At 39.2% G+C, this 17,437-nt stretch overlaps 1 protein-coding gene across 1 annotated transcript in view; it reads right to left on the reverse strand.

Annotated features, from left to right (window-relative positions):
- The window catches only part of RNF207 (ring finger protein 207), a 350,080-nt gene that overhangs the window by 95,362 nt on the left and 237,281 nt on the right, over positions 1-17,437 (reverse strand). Inside the window, exon 11 of the mRNA XM_053690396.1 lies at positions 11,956-12,077. Coding sequence (XP_053546371.1) covers positions 11,956-12,077 — 122 coding nt within the window. The remainder of the gene's footprint in view (positions 1-11,955; positions 12,078-17,437) is intronic.

Genomic DNA, 17,437 nt, shown 5'->3' on the forward strand with positions numbered 1-17,437 from the left:
CCTAGTAACCCCTTATCCTGCCCCCCCCATACCGCCGCCCTCTATAATAAAGTTATTAACCCCTATCCTGCCGATCCCGCACCTCGCCGCAAATAAATAGTTTAACCCCTAAACCGCCGCTCCCTGACCCTGCCGCAACCTATATTAAATTTATTAACCCCTAATCTGCCCCCCCTACACCGTCGCCACCTATAATACATTTATTAACCCCTATCCTGCCCCCCACTACACAGCCGCCACTGTAATAAATTTATTAACCCCTAAACCTAAGTCTAACACTAACCCTAACACCCCCCTAACTTAAATATTAATTAAATAAATCTAAATAATATTTCTATTATGAACTAAATTAATCCTATTTAAAACTAAATACCTTTAAAATAAACCCTAATATAGCTACAATATAAATAATAATTATATTGTAGCTATCTTAGGATTTATTTTTATTTTACAGGTAACTTTCAATTTATTTTAACTAGGTACAATAGCTATTAAATAGTTATTAACTATTTAATAGCTTACCTAGCTAAAATAAAGAGAAATGTACCTGTAAACTAAAAACTAACCTAAGTTACAATTACACCTAACACTACACTATACTTAAATAAATTATTCCTATTTAAAACTAAATACTTACCTGTAAAATAAACCCTAAGATAGCTACAATGTAATTAATAATTACATTGTAGCTATCTTAGGACTTATATTTATTTTACAGGTAACTTTGTATTTATTTTAGCTAGTTAGAATAGTTATTAAATAGTTATTAACTATTTAATAACTACCTAGCTAAAAGAAATACAAAATTACCGGTAAAATAAATCCTAACCTAAGTTACAATTAAACCTAACACTACACTATCATTAAATAAATTAAATAAATTAACTACAAATAACTACAAATAACTACAATTAAATACAATTACATAAACTAACTAAAGTACAAAAAATAAAAAAAAGCTAAGTTACAAAAAATAAAAAAAATAAGTTACAAACATTTTAAAAATATTACAACAATTTTAAGCTAATTACACCTAATCTAAGCCCCCTAATAAAATAACAAAGCCCCCCAAAATAAAAAAATGCCCTACCCTATTCTAAATTAAAAAAGTTCAAAGCTCTTTTACCTTACCAGCCCTTAAAAGGACCTTTTGTGGGGCATGCCCCAAAGAATTCAGCTCTTTTGCCTGTAAAAGAAAAATACAACCCCCCCAACATTAAAACCCACCACCCACATACCCCTAATATAACCCAAACCCCCCTTAAAATAACCTAACACTAATCCCCTGAAGATCATCCTACCTTGAGTCGTCTTCACTCAACCGAGCAGCGATGGAACCGAAGAGGACATCCGGAGCGGCAGAAGTGATCATCCAAGGGGCGCTGAAGAAATCTTCCATCCGATGAAGTGATCCTCCAAGAGGCGCTGAAGAAGTCTTCTATCCGGGCGATGTTATCTTCCAAGCCGGGTCTTCAATCTTCATCCCGCCGACGCGGAACATCCTTCTTTCCCGACGGACTACCGACGAATGAAGGCTCCTTTAAGGGACGTCATCCAAGATGGCGTCCCTTCAATTCCGATTGGCTGATAGGATTCTATCAGCCAATCGGAATTAAGGTAGGAAAAATCTGATTGGCTGATTGAATCAGCCAATCAGATTCAAGTTCAATCCGATTGGCTGATCCAGTCAGCCAATCAGATTGAGCTCGCATTCTATTGGCTGATCGGAACCAATAGAATGCAAGCTCAATCTGATTGGCTGATTTATCAGCCAATCGGATTGAACTTGAATCTGATTGGCTGATTCAATCAGCCAATCAGATTTTTCCTACCTTAATTCCGATTGGCTGATAGAATCCTATCAGCCAATCGGAATTGAAGGGACGCCATCTTGGATGACGTCCCTTAAAGGAGCCTTCATTCGTCGGTAGTCCGTCGGGAAAGAAGGATGTTCCGCGTCGGCGGGATGAAGATTGAAGACCCGGCTTGGAAGATGACATCGCCCGGATAGAAGACTTCTTCAGCGCCTCTTGGAAGATGACATCGCCCGGATGGAAGATTTATTCAGCGCCGCTTGGAGGATCACTTCATCGGATGGAAGATTTCTTCAGCGCCCCTTGGATGATCACTTCTGCCGCTCCGGATGTCCTCTTCGGTTCCATCGCTGCTCGGTTGAGTGAAGACGACTCAAGGTAGGATGATCTTCAGGGGATTAGTGTTAGGTTATTTTAAGGGGGTTTGGGTTAGATTAGGGGTATGTGGGTGGTGGGTTTTAATGTTGGGGGGGGTTGTATTTTTCTTTTACAGGCAAAAGAGCTGAATTCTTTGGGGCATGCCCCACAAAAGGTCCTTTTAAGGGCTGGTAAGGTAAAAGAGCTTTGAACTTTTTTAATTTAGAATAGGGTAGGGCATTTTTTTTATTTTGGGGGGCTTTGTTGTTTTATTAGGGGGCTTAGATTAGGTGTAAGTAGCTTAAAATTGTCGTAATATTTTTTTAAATGTTTGTAACTTATTTTTTTTATTTTTTGTAACTTAGCTTTTTTTATTTTTTGTACTTTAGTTAGTTTATGTAATTGTATTTAATTGTAGTTATTTGTAGTTAATTTATTTAATTAATGTAATGATAGTGTAGTGTTAGGTTTAATTGTAACTTAGGTTAGGATTTATTTTACAGGTAATTTTGTATTTCTTTTAGCTAGGTAGTTATTAAATAGTTAATAACTATTTAATAACTATTCTAACTAGCTAAAATAAATACAAAGTTACCTGTAAAATAAATATAAATCCTAAGATAGCTACAATGTAATTATTAATTATATTGTAGCTATCTTAGGGTTTATTTTACAGGTAAGTATTTAGTTTTAAATAGGAATAATTTATTAAAGTATAGTGTAGTGTTAGGTGTAATTGTAACTTAGGTTAGTTTTTAGTTTACAGGTACATTTCTCTTTATTTTAGCTAGGTAAGCTATTAAATAGTTAATAACTATTTAATAGCTATTGTACCTAGTTAAAATAAATTGAAAGGTACCTGTAAAATAAAAATAAATCCTAAGATAGCTACAATATAATTATTATTTATATTGTAGCTATATTAGGGTTTATTTTAAAGGTAAGTATTTAGTTTTAAATAGGATTAATTAACGGCTAGATTTGGAGTTTGGCGGTAGCCGTGAAAACCAGCGTTAGAGGCTCCTAACGCTGGTTTTAGGCTACCGCCGGTATTTGGAGTCACTGAAAATAGGGTCTAACACTCACTTTTCAGCCGCGACTTTTCCATACCGCAGATCCCCTTACGTCAATTGCGTATCCTATCTTTTCAATGGGATCTTTCTAACTCCGGTATTTAGAGTCGTTTCTGAAGTGAGCGTTAGACATCTAACGACAAAACTCCAGCCGCAGAAAAAAAGCAGGAGTTAAGAGCTTTCTGGGCTAACGCCGGTTCATAAAGCTCTTAACTACTGTACCCTAAAGTACACTAACACCCATAAACTACCTATGTACCCCTAAACTGAGGTCCCCCCACATCGCCGCCACTCTAATTTTTTTTTTAACCCCTAATCTGCCGACCGCCAACTACGTTATCCTTATGTACCCCTAATCTGCTGCCCCTAACACCGCCGACCCCTATATTATATTTATTAACCCCTAACCTGCCCCCCACAACGTCGCAGCCAGCTACCTACAATAATTAACCCCTAATCTGCCGACCGCAAAGCGCCGCCAGCTAAGTTATCCCTATGTACCCCTAATCTGCTGCCCCTAACACCGCCGACCCCTGTATTATATTTATTAACCCCTAACCTGCCCCCCACAACGTCGCCGCCACCTGCCTACACTTATTAACCCCTAATCTGCCGAGCGGACCGCACCGCTACTATAATAAATGTATTAACCCCTAATCCGCCTCACTAACCCTATAATAAATAGTATTAACCCCTAATCTGCCCTCCCTAACATCGCCGACACCTAACTTCAATTATTAACCCCTAATCTGCCGACCGGAGCTCACCGCTACTGTAATAAATGGATTAACCCCTAAAGCTAAGTCTAACCCTAACACTAACACCCCCCTAAGTTAAATATAATTTAAATCTAACGAAATTAATTAACTCTTATTAAATAAATTATTCCTATTTAAAGCTAAATACTTACCTGTAAAATAAATCCTAATATAGCTACAATATAAATTATAATTACATTGTAGCTATTTTAGGATTAATATTTATTTTACAGGCAACTTTGTATTTATTTTAACCAGGTACAATAGCTATTAAATAGTTAAGAACTATTTAATAGTTACCTAGTTCAAATAATTACAAAATCACCTGTAAAATAAATCCTAACCTAAGTTCTAATTAAACCTAACACTACACTATCAATAAATTAATTAAATACAATTCCTACAATTACCTACAATTAAACCTAACACTACACTATCAATAAATTAATTAAATACAATATCTACAAATAACTACAATGAAATAAACTAACTAAAGTACAAAAAATAAAAAAGAACTAAGTTACAAAAAATAAAAAAATATTTACAAACATAAGAAAAATATTACAACAATTTTAAACTAATTACACCTACTCTAAGCCCCCTAATAAAATAACAAAGCCCCCCAAAATAAAAAAATGCCCTACCCTATTCTAAATTACTAAATTAAAAGCTCTTTTACCTTACCAGCCCTGAACAGGGCCCTTTGCGGGGCATGCCCCAAGAAGTTCAGCTCTTTTGCCTGTAAAAAAAAAAACATACAATACCCCCACCCCCAACATTACAACCCACCACCCACATACCCCTAATCTAACCCAAACCCCCCTTAAATAAACCTAACACTAAGCCCCTGAAGATCTTCCTACCTTGTCTTCACCCTGCCAGGTTCTCCGATCGGTCCAGAAGAGCTCCTCCGATGTCCTGATCCAAGCCCAAGCGGGGGGCTGAAGAGGTCCATGATCCGGTCGAAGTCTTCATCCAAGCGGGGCAGAAGAGGTCTTCCATCCGATTGAAGTCTTCATCCAGGCGGCATCTTCTATGGTCTTCCATCCGGAGCGAAGCGGCAGCATCCTGAAGACCTCCTACGCGGAACATCCATCCGGCCCGACGACTGAACGACGAATGACGGTTCCTTTAAATGACGTCATCCAAGATGGCGTCCCTCGAATTCCGATTGGCTGATAGGATTCTATCCGCCAATCGGAATTAAGGTAGGAATATTCTGATTGGCTGATGGAATCAGCCAATCAGAATCAAGATCAATCCGATTGGCTGATCCAATCAGCCAATCAGATTGAGCTCGCATTCTTTTGGCTGATCGGAACAGCCAATAGAATGCGAGCTCAATCTGATTGGCTGATTGGATCAGCCAATCGGATTGAACTTGATCCTGATTGGCTGATTCCATCAGCCAATCAGAATTTTCCTACCTTAATTCCGATTGGCTGATAGAATCCTATCAGCCAATCGGAATTCGAGGGACGCCATCTTGGATGACGTCCCTTAAAGGAACCGTCATTCGTCGGGAAGTCGTCGGAAGAAGAGGACGGATCCGCGCTGGAGGTCTTCAGGATGGAGCCGGTCGTCATCGGATGAAGATAGAAGATTCCGCTTGGAAGAAGATGGTTGCCGGTCCGGATCTACTCTTCTTCCCGGATAGGATGAAGACTTTGGAGCCTCTTCTGGACCTCTTCAGCACCGGATGATGGATCGCCAGCCCCCGCTTGGGTTGGATGAAGATTTTGGAGCCAGGACGGATCGGTGATACCTGGTGAGGTGAAGAGAAGGTAGGAAGATCTTCAGGGGCTTAGTGTTAGGTTTATTTAAGGGGGGTTTGGGTTAGATTAGGGGTATGTGGGTGGTGGGTTGTAATGTTGGGGGGGGGGGTATTGTATGTTTTTTTTTACAGGCAAAAGAGCTGAATTTCTTGGGGCATGCCCCGCAAAGGGCCCTGTTCAGGGCTGGTAAGGTAAAAGAGCTTTTAACTTTATTAATTTAGAATAGGGTAGGGCATTTTTTTATTTTGGGGGGCTTTGTTGTTTTATTAGGGGGCTTAGAGTAGGTGTAATTAGTTTAAAATTGTTGTAATATTTTTCTTATGTTTGTAAATATTTTTTTATTTTTTGTAACTTAGTTCTTTTTTATTTTTTGTACTTTAGTTAGTTTATTTCATTGTAGTTATTTGTAGGAATTGTATTTAATTTATTTATTGATAGTGTAGTGTTAGGTTTTATTGTAGGTAATTGTAGGTATTTTATTTAATTAATTTAATGATAGTATAGTGATAGGTTTAATTGTAACTTAGGTTAGGATTTATTTTACAGGTAATTTTGTTATTATTTGAACTAGGTAACTATTAAATAGTTCTTAACTATTTAATAGCTATTGTACCTGGTTAAAATAATTACAAAGTTGCCTGTAAAATAAATATTAATCCTAAAATAGCTACAATGTAATTATAATTTATATTGTAGCTATATTAGGATTTATTTTACAGGTAAGTATTTAGCTTTAAATAGGAATAATTTATTTAATAAGAGTTAATTAATTTCGTTAGATTTAAATTATATTTAATTTAGGGGGGTGTTAGTGTTAGGGTTAGACTTAGCTTTAGGGGTTAATCCATTTATTATAGTAGCGGTGAGCTCCGGTCGGCAGATTAGGGGTTAATAATTGAAGTTAGGTGTCGGCGATGTTAGGGAGGGCAGATTAGGGGTTAATACTATTTATGAAAGGGTTAGTGAGGCGGATTAGGGGTTAATAACTTTATTATAGTAGCGCTCAGGTCCGCTCTGCAGATTAGGGGTTAATAAGTGTAGGTAGGTGGTGGCGACGTTGAGGGGGGCAGATTAGGGGTTAATAAATATAATATAGGGGTCGGCGGTGTTAGGGGCAGCAGATTAGGGGTACATAGGGATAATGTAAGTAGCGGCGGTTTACGGAGCGGCAGATTAGGGGTTAATAATAATATGCAGGGGTCAGCGATAGCGGGGGCGGCAGAATAGGGGTTAATAAGTGTAAGGTTAGGGGTGTTTAGACTCGGGGTACATGTTAGAGTGTTAGGTGCAGACGTAGGAAGTGTTTCCCCATAGGAAACAATGGGGCTGCGTTAGGAGCTGAACGCGGCTTTTTTGCAGGTGTTAGGTTTTTTTTCAGCTCAAACAGCCCCATTGTTTCCTATGGGGGAATCGTGCACGAGCACGTTTTTGAGGCTGGCCGCGTCCGTAAGCAACTCTGGTATCGAGAGTTGCATTTGCGGTAAAAATGCTCTACGCTCCTTTTTTGGAGCCTAACGCAGCATTTTTTTGGACTCTCAATACCAGAGTTATTTTTATGGTGCGGCCAGAAAAAAGCCCGCGTAGCTAACGCACCCCCTTGGCCGCCAAACTCCAAATCTAGCCGTTAGTTAATAAGAGAAATATTATTTAGATTTATTTAATTAATATTTAAGTTAGGGGGGTGTTAGGGTTAGTGTTAGACTTAGGTTTAGGGGTTAATAAATTTATTACAGTGGCGGCGGTGTAGGGGGGGGCAGGATAGGGGTTAATAAATTTAATATAGGTTGCGGCGGGTTCAGGGAGCGGCGGTTTAGGGGTTAAACTATTTATTTATTTGCGGCGAGGTGCGGGATCAGCAGGATAGGGGTTAATAACTTTATTATAGAGGGCGACGGTATAGGGGGGGCAGGATAGGGGTTAATAGGTATAATGTAGGTGGCAGCGGTGTCCGGGAGCGGCGGTTTAGGGGTTAATACATTTATCAGAGTTGCGGCAGGGTCTAGGAGCGGCGGTTTAGGGGTTAGTAACTTTATTTAGTTGTGGGGGGCTCCGGTATAGGGGGTAGAACAGTGTAGATAGTGTGAGTGCTTAGTGACAGGCTAGCAATAAAGCTGGGAAAAAGCCGAAGAGCAGCGAGATCGGATGAGTGATAACTCTCACAGTCCGCTGCTCATCGCCCCGTACTTGGTGCGCGACTTTTTGACAGCTTTACTTGATAACTTAGGCGAAATTTTTCAGGTCCGCGGCGGCGATGTGAGGCGAGCTTAGGCGGGCGTATTGGGCCGGCGAAGGCAGGAAATTTGACACGTTGATAACTACCCCCCCAAGTATTGCCTAAATAGTATCTACATAAATAAAGTGCTTGGGTATATGTAATGAGATTGTATGTTGTGATGCACATATTAATAATCGTGTAACCATACACATAATCTAGGCACATTGTCCAAAATCCTTAAATTAGTATGTTCTGTAAACAAAGAATCTTACATACAAAAACACCTGTAATTAGCTAGTACAGAACTTGTAATTAGTATGTTCTGTCAAAACAGAAACTATGTTGCGTTATTAAAGGTACAGTAAAGTCATAATTAGACATTATTTAGACAGATCATACAATTTTAAACAACTTTCCATTTTACTTATATTATTTAATTTGCTTCCTTCTCTTGTTATCCTTTGCTGAAAGGTTTGTCTAGATAAGCTCAGGAGCAGCAAAGAACCTAGGTTCTAGCTTCTGATTGGTGGCTGCATATATATATATATATATATATATATATATATATATATATATATATAGTAATATTCGGAAGTGAAGGGCACTCTCAGGATTTTTTTGAAGACACAAAATAATTTTATTCAGAGTCACAACAAGTCATCAAGAACAGAGTCGACGTTTCGGTTCTCTTAAGAGCCTTCTTCAAGGTGCATTTTTCTGTTTGTGGAACACGGCTACGCGCAGAAATGAGATGTTCTCTGTCTTGAAGAAGGCTCTTAAAGGGAAACTAATCCCATTTTTTTTCATTCATGATTCAGATAGAGCATAAGATTTTAAGCACCTTTCTAATTTACTCCTATTATCAATTTTTCTTTGTTCTCATGCTATCTTGATTTGAAAAAGCAGTACTGTAAGCTTTAGAGCCGGACCATTTTTTGTTCAGCACCTGGGTAGCACTTGCCGATTTGTGGCTAAATGTAGCAAACCAATCAGCAAGCTCTACCAAGGTGCTGAACTAAAAATGGGCCGGCTCCTAACCTTTTATTACTGCTTTTTCAAATCAAGATAACATGAGAACAAAAAAAAATTGATAATAGGAATAAATTAGAAAGTTGCTTAAAATTGCATGCTCTACCTGAATCATGAAAGACAAAATGTGGGGTTAGTATCCCTTTAAGAGAGCCGAAAAGTCGACTCTGTTCTTGATCACTTGTTGTGACTCTGAATAAAATTATTTTGTGTCTTCAAAAAAATCTTGAGAGTGCGCTTCACTTCCGAATATTACTAAATATGAACTTTGAGGATTGCACCCAGGTGTTTGCTACATAACCAAGGTTGGAGTGCTGGGACACCTGCTATTTCTACACACACACATATATATATATATATATATATATATATATATATATATATATATATATATATATATATAAATATATATATATAAATATATATATATATATATACCAATTGTCATTGGCTCATCCATGTGTTAAAGGGACACTATACCAAAACATTTTCTTTCATGGTTAAGGTAGAGAATATAATTTTAAACAACATTCCAAATTACTTCTATTACCTAATTTGCTTCATTCTTTAGATATACTTTAATGAAGAAAAAGCAATGCACCTGGTAAACCAATCACAGGAGGCATCTATATGCAGCTACCAATCAGCAGCTACTAAGCATATCTAGATATGCTTTTCAGCAAAGAATATCAAGAGAATGAAGCAAAATAGATAATAGAAGTAAATTAGAAAGTTTATTTTATAATTGTATGCTCTTTCTAAATCATGAAAGAAATTTTTTTGGGTTACATGTCCCTTTAAGTTAGAAAATGTGCTGCCCCCCCCCCCCCAGCAGCTCTTGTGCAGACAGGGACAATAAAAAACGCAGACACAGAAGTTATCAGTTTGTAAAAATCCTATTCTGCCCAAAAACATAATTAGATAACAAGAGAAAAGGTAGTCAATAGGAGGGGGTGGAGCTAATCGCTGTGACGATCCAGGCCCAAAGCAGGCCCAAACAAAGGGCTAGATTGCAAGTAGAGTGGTATTTTGCGTTTCCCTAGAGCGATAACTCTGCTAGAATTAAGATTTTTGAGCTAGTCGGGTTGCGCTCGTATTACAAGTTTTAAGTAAACTGGTTTTGCTCTAGTGGCAACCCAGACTAAGCTCAGGGAACTGTAGATTGATAAATATAAGACAGAACAGTTCAGTTGGGCACCAATATAAAAAATGAAAACTTTATTCCAAAATATTTAAAAATTCCATCATACAGCGATATAAAACATAAAAAAGCATGTAGACTAACGCATTTCGGCTTAGTCAAAACATGTTAGACCATATGTTTTTTCACGTTGATGGAATTTGTTAATATTTTACAATAAAGTTTTCATTTTTTATATTGGTTCCCAACTGAACTTTTCTTTTCTATATTTGCTAAAATTTGTGGGTGTAGAGAAGCCCACTTTTTTTTCCTCTGTGGCACTTAGATATTGCCTGTTAGGGGTTACATTTATGGTTGAAAAGTCCTTTGGACTACGTCTGCTGGGGAAGCTTTATTTTGAGTTTGCACAGAATATGATCGGCTGTATTTCCAGTATAAGGTGTGTGAACGCCAAGCTCTGCAAAAAGCAAAATAAGAGGGGTTTTTATGTGCAAACCGGGTATTCTTTCTGGAGATTTGGGTGTAGCAAATTATTTGGTCCAATTAAATTAATCAAAGCCCAGCCATCACCATAGGAGCAACATGTTGCTAATTGCTCCAACGTTCAGATGTAATCTATTGCTTACTTAGAGTCACATATTACGAACTTTTCAATATTCATATTAGGCTACAGACCATAAAAACATAAATGTGTACTACATGGCTTAGTATTTTCTGAGAATTACCAAGATCCATCCAAGTTTCACAAGCGGAGTGGGCAATTAAATAATATTTTTGCAAAACGGTAACTGCTGAATTCATCGGCTGCATGGAGGGACATGGTACTATAAAATACAATGCAAACAGAAAGCAATAAGTTGTGACTGCAGTTAGAGTCTAGTCAAGGAGCAGGGGGCATAGGTTGGACTATAAAATCAGATATAACCATTTAAAAAAATTAAGTGGGACACAGAATCATGGGCTGATTATATTTGTCCTAGGTCAGGGGTAATGATAGAGCTTTCAAATTGAGAGTGGTACAAAGGTTTATCATAAAGCTCCATATCAATGGTGGACATCATCATTTTCCTGCTTTTCATATTTAAATTTCTCTATATTAACCTACTGTCTAGTCTTAGGTCGAGCAAAGGACATTTAAAAGGTGATTGACTTGCACATTTATGTCTATTAATTCCTTCTGGAAAAAGGAGGTGCTACAATATTGATTGTGGTGCATATACCCCCCTGGTACCACCCTTAGAACCACCCAATTCATCTCTGTGTAGCTGTTAAAAAATCAAAGAATTAAAGGGACAGTCAACCATAGAATTGTTATTGTTTTAAAAGATAGATAATCCCTTTATTACTCATTCCCCAGTTTTGCATAACCAACACAGTTATATTAATGTACTTTTTACCTCTGTGATTACCTTGTATCTAGGAACCTTCTTCCAGCCCCCTGATCACATGACTGTGACTGTTTATTATCTATTGTCTTAAATTTAGCATTGTATTGTGCTAGATCTTAAATAACTTTCTGTGCCTGAACACAGTGTTATCTATATAGCCACGTGTACTTTTTGTCTCTTTGTGTTGAAAAGAGATTTACAAAGCATGTGATAAGAGGCAGCCCTCAAAGGCTTAGAAATTAGCATATGAGCCTATCTATGTTTAGTTTAAACTAAGAATACCAAGAGAAAAAAAGCAAATTTGATGATAAAAGTAAATTGGAAAGTCAATTAAAATTAAAAGTCCTATCTGAATAATGAAAGTTTAATTTATACTTGACTGTCCCTTTAAGCATGTTTACTTACATAGTGACATTGTTATGTCCTGGAACACCACAGCTACTGCTCATACTGCCAGGTCTACGTAGGTTTACCAGTAACAATGGCTCTAGGCACCGAGCAAACTCTGCTGCATAGTCGGTATTGATCTGTAATACACATAAATAAATAGGTATTTAATACAATATCCATACACAGAGGCTTATATGCAGAGTGGTTGCACTATTTTCTATATACAGCAAGGACTGAAAAACAAAATGTATGCTTACCTGATAAATGTATTTCTTTATTGATATGGTGAGTCCACGGCTTGAGCAATTAAGCGAGTAATTAAGCAGGAGGAGGCAAAGAGCACCACAGTTAAACTGCTAAGTATCACTCCCGTACCCACAACCCCCAGTCATTCCACCGAAGGGAAATGGAGAAAAAGCAGTAACACAAGGTGTAAAGGTGCCTGAGGTTATAGTCAAAAGAACAACTGTCTTAAATTTATCAGGTAAGCATACATTTTATTTTTCTTTCCTAAGATATGGTGAGTCCACGGCTTGAGTAATTACTGTTGGAAACCAATACCCAAGCTAGAGGAAACGGATAAATAGGGAGGGACAAGACAGGCAGTCCTAAACAGAAGGCACCACCGCTTGAAGAACCTTTCTCCCAAAAGAAGCCTCAGCCGAGGCAAATGTATCAAATTTGGAAAATTTGGAAAAAGTATGTAGAGAAGACCAAGTTGCACCTTCGCAAATTTGTTCCACAGAAGCTTCATTTTTGAAAGCCCAAGAAGAGGAAACGGCTCTTGTGGAATGAGCCGTAATTCTCTCAGGAGGCTGCTGTCCAGCAGTCTCATAAGCCAAACTAATTATATTTCTTAACCAAAAATAAAGAGTAGTAGCAGTAGCTTTCTGACCTTTACAATTCCCAGAGAAACAGACAAAGAGGGCAGAGGACTGGCGAAACTCCTTAGTCGCCTGTAAGTAGAATTTAAGAGCACGTACAACATCCAAATTGTGTAACGAACGTTATTTGGAAGAAGAAGGATTAGGACACAGAGAGGGAACAACAATTTCCTGATTGATATTTCTATTAGAAACAACCTTAGGAAGGAAACCTAACTTAGTACAAAGAACCGCCTTATCTGCATGAAAAATAAGATAAGGGAAATCACACTGCGGAGCTGAGAGTCCCAAGACTTTTCGAGCAGAAGAGATAGCAACAAGAAACAAAACCTTCCAAGATAACAACTTAATGTTTTTGGAATGCAACGGCTCAAACAAAGCCAGCTGTAAAACTTTAAGAACAAGGTTAATGCTCCAAGGAAATGCAACAGACATAAACACAGGCCTGATTTTGACCAATGCCTGACAAAAAGATTGCACATCTGGCACATCCACCAAACGTTTATGTAGTAAAACTGATAAAGCAGAAATCTGACCCTTCAGGATACTGACTGACAATCCCTTCTCCGGGCCTTCCTGAAGAAAAGATAAAATTCTAGGAATTCTAATTCTATCCCAAGAGTAGCCCTTGGATTCACACCAATAAAGATATTTACGCCATATCTTATTGTAAATCTTTCTAGTAACAGGCTTGCAAGCCTGAATCATGGTCTCAATGACCGACTCAGAAAAACCACGCTTAGACAGAATTAAGTGTTCAATCTCCAAGCAGTCAGCTTCAGAGAAACGAGATCTGGATGAAGGAAGGGACTCTGAATCAGGAGGTAGTCTCCAAGGTGGGAGAGATGACATCTCCACTAGGTCTGCAAACCAGATCGTGCGAGGCCACGCAGGGGCTATTAGAATCACTGACGCCCTCTCCTGTTTGATACTAGCAATGACTCGTGGAAGGAGAGCAAACGGAGGAAACAGGTATACCTACCTGAAAACCCAAGGAACCGTCAGAGCATCTATCAGAATGGCCTGCGGATCTCTTGACCTTGAACCGTACCTTGGAAGCTTGGCGTTCTGATGGGACTCCATCAGATCTAACTCCGTCACCCCACATTTGAGGACTAAGCTGGAAAACACCTCCGGATGGAGTTCTCACTCCCCGGAATGAAAAGTCTGTCAGCTCAGAAAATCCGCTTCCCAGTTGTCTACTCCTGGAATGTGGATGGCAGATAGACAGCAATTGTGGGTTTCTGCCCACTGAAGAATCAGAGTAACCTCCTTCATGGCTAAGGAACTCTGAGTTCCTCCCTGGTGATTGATTTAAGCCACAGAGGTTATGTTGTCTGACTGGAACCTGATAAACTGGGCTGAGGACAACTGAGGCCAAGCCAATAGAGCATTGTAATTCACCCTCAACTCCAAGATGTTGATAGGAAGAGCAGACTCCTCCCGAGTCCAAAGCCCCCGAGCTTTTACCGAGTCCCAGACTGCTCCCCAGCCCAGCAGGCTGGCGTCCATGGTCACAATCACCCAGGAAGGTCTCTGAAAGCATGTGCCCTGAGACAGATGTTCCTGAGAAATCCACCACGGGGGAGAATCCCTTGACGACTGATCTAACTCTATTCTCTGACATAGATCCGCATGGTCACCATTCCATTGTCTGAGCATGCACAACTGGAGAGCTCTCAAATGGAATCGAGCAAAAGGAATGATGTCCATGGAAGCCAAAATCAGACCGATTACCTCCATACATTGAGCCACTGAAGGATGAGCAGTAGCCTGAAGAGAGAGGCAAGAGGAAATGATTTTGTTTTTCCTGACCTCTGACAGAAAAATCTTCATCAATAGAGAATCTATTATGGTCCCTAAGAACACTACTCTTGTAGCAGGGGAAAGGTAGCTTTTTTCCAGATTCACATTCCATCCGTGGGAATGAAGAAAAAACAACAATATCTCTGTGTGAGATTTTGCTTGTTGAAAAGATAGCACCTGGACCAATATGTCATCCAGGTAGGGTGCCACAGCAATTCCACGAGAACGGATCACTGCCAAAAGAGCCCCCAGAACCTTTGAAAAAATTCTGGGAGCCGTGGCTAGACCAAATGGAAGGGCCACGAACTGGAAATGTTTGTCCAGAAAGGCAAATCTCAGGAATCTGTTATGGTCCCTGTGAATAGGAACATGAAGATACGCATCCTTTAGGTCTATGGTTGTCATGAACTGACCCTCGAACTAAACAAAGAGTGGAGCGTATAGTCTCAATCTTGTAGGATGGAACTTTGAGAAACTTGTTTAGACACTTCAAGTCTAGAATGGGACAGAAAGTTTCCTCTTTTTTGGTAACCACAAATAGGTTGGAGTAGAACCCAAGACCCTGTTCCTGCACTGGAACTATCACTCCCAGGGAGGAAAGATGTTGTATACATTTCAAGAACGCCTCTCTCTTTATCTGGTCTGCAGATAATCTTGAAAGAAGGAATCTGCCTCTGGGAGGAAAAGTCTTGAATTCCAATTTGTAACCCTGGGATACTATGTTCACAGTCCAGGGATCTGGGACATCTCATATCCAGGCTTGAGAGAACTGAGAAAGTCTGCCCCCCACCTGATCCGATCCCGGATCGGGGGCAAACCCTTCATGCTGATTTGGAATCAGCTGCGGGTTTCTTTGATTGTTTCCCCTTGTTCCAAGACTGATTGGATTTCCAAGAAGACTTGGATTGTTCCTGCTTTGAAGAAGGGGAAGGCTTTCCTCTAAAGTTACGAAAGGAACGAAAATTACTCTGATGTCCTTTAGGCCTATTCTTCTTATCTTGAGGTAGAAAGACCATTTTCCACCCGTAATATCAGAGATAATTTCTGCCAAACCGGGTCCAAACAAGGTTTTTCCCTTGTAAGGAATCGCCAGAAGCTTGACTTTAGAGGAAACCGCTGCAGACCAGGATTTCAACCATAATGCCCTGCGGGCTAGGACAGCGGAAGTTTTAGCTCCTAGTCTAACAACCTGTAAAATGTCATCTGCAATAAAGGAATTGGCCAACTTAAGAGCTTTAATCCTATCTTGAATTTCATCCAAGGAAGTCTCTACTTGAAGATAATCAGACAAGGTGTCAAACCAATAAGATGCCGCACTAGTCACGGTGGCAATACACAGCGCAGGTTGCCATTGGAGACCTTGATGAACATAAATCTTTTTCAAATAAGCCTCCAGCTTCTTGTCCATTGGATCCTTAAAAGAGCAGCTATCCTCAATAGGAATAGTGGTTCTCTTAGCCAGAGTGGAAATGGCCCCTTCAACTTTGGGTACAGTATACCAAGGGTCTTTAATGGAGTCCTCGACAGGAAACATTTTCTTAAAAATGGGAGACGGGGAATAAGACACCCCTGGTTTCTCCCATTCCTGTAAGATAATCTCCCTAGCACGGTCCGGCACAGGAAAAACCTCAGAAGTGGAAGGTTCATCAAAGAAACTATTAAGTTTACTAGATTTCTTAGGAGTGACAACGACAGGGGTATCGGAGTCATCTAAAGTAGCTAAAACCTCCTTTAACAATACACGAAGGTGTTCAAGCTTAAATCTGAAGGATACCACCTCAGTCTCAGAAGAAGGAATTATACTGTCCGAATCTGAGATTTCACCCTCAGAAAGTCCCGATGTATCTTCCTCATCAGACTTATGAGAAAGGGCAACTTGGGAAGCAGAACTAAGGACAGGCACCTAACTTTCTGAATTTCTAGATTTCCTTTTGCGTTTTCCTTGTAATCTGGGAATGGCAGCTAATGCCGCAGATACCGCTGAAGATACCTGGGCAGCAATTTCTGCTTTTAAATAAATTCCACTAGGAGTTATAGAGGTACCACAGGGCACTGCATGTGACGCCATTTAGGCTTGGGACGTAGCAGGAGAAAGCTGAGGTATTATTTTAACAGCATCATCCTGAGAGACATTAGGCTAAAAAGTCTTACCTTTATTTTGCAAGGTTTTCTTGACACATGAAGAACAAAATTGCATAGGAGCTTTAAAAAATACACTTTAAATTTTATCCCAAATTAGGATCTATACCCAGCTAAAATTATGTGAGAAAAGTTAAGAAAAAACTTTTAATAAACATCAAATAAACTTCTAAAATACCCTTCAGGCTGCTCCACACCTCAATTACTGAGGTGCCTTACAACAACTTTTCCCTCATAAACGTTATGAAGTAAAGCCGGTCACATGCGGTCATGCCGAGCTCAAATTACTGCTGCTACACCTGACAGTTTAAAATGTTGCATTGTTTTATTTTAAAGCAAAGGGGAAATTAATAAACTGCTGAAATAGAAAATTCAACCTTACTTTCAGTTTAAACTTGTATTGTTTTATCAAGTAAATATGTGTCAGAAAATAAAGCCTAATAAAAACATTTTACCCTTTCTTCTTAAAGAGTTTAAATATTAGTCTCACACATGCTACAGTGCCTGCTTCATGCCCCAGTGTAACCCATACAACAGGATTATCTATGTCCCAATAAAAAAGCAGTGTCTTTTAATTTGTAAAGTGCATGGTCGCCCCAACTGGAAGAAAAAGCACTTACCTGCTCCGCTGCCCGGCATGTAGACAGTTACAAGGTATGAGAAGACAC

Source organism: Bombina bombina, chromosome 8 (genome assembly GCF_027579735.1).
Source record: "Bombina bombina isolate aBomBom1 chromosome 8, aBomBom1.pri, whole genome shotgun sequence".
In the NCBI taxonomy this organism is placed as follows: domain Eukaryota; kingdom Metazoa; phylum Chordata; class Amphibia; order Anura; family Bombinatoridae; genus Bombina; species Bombina bombina.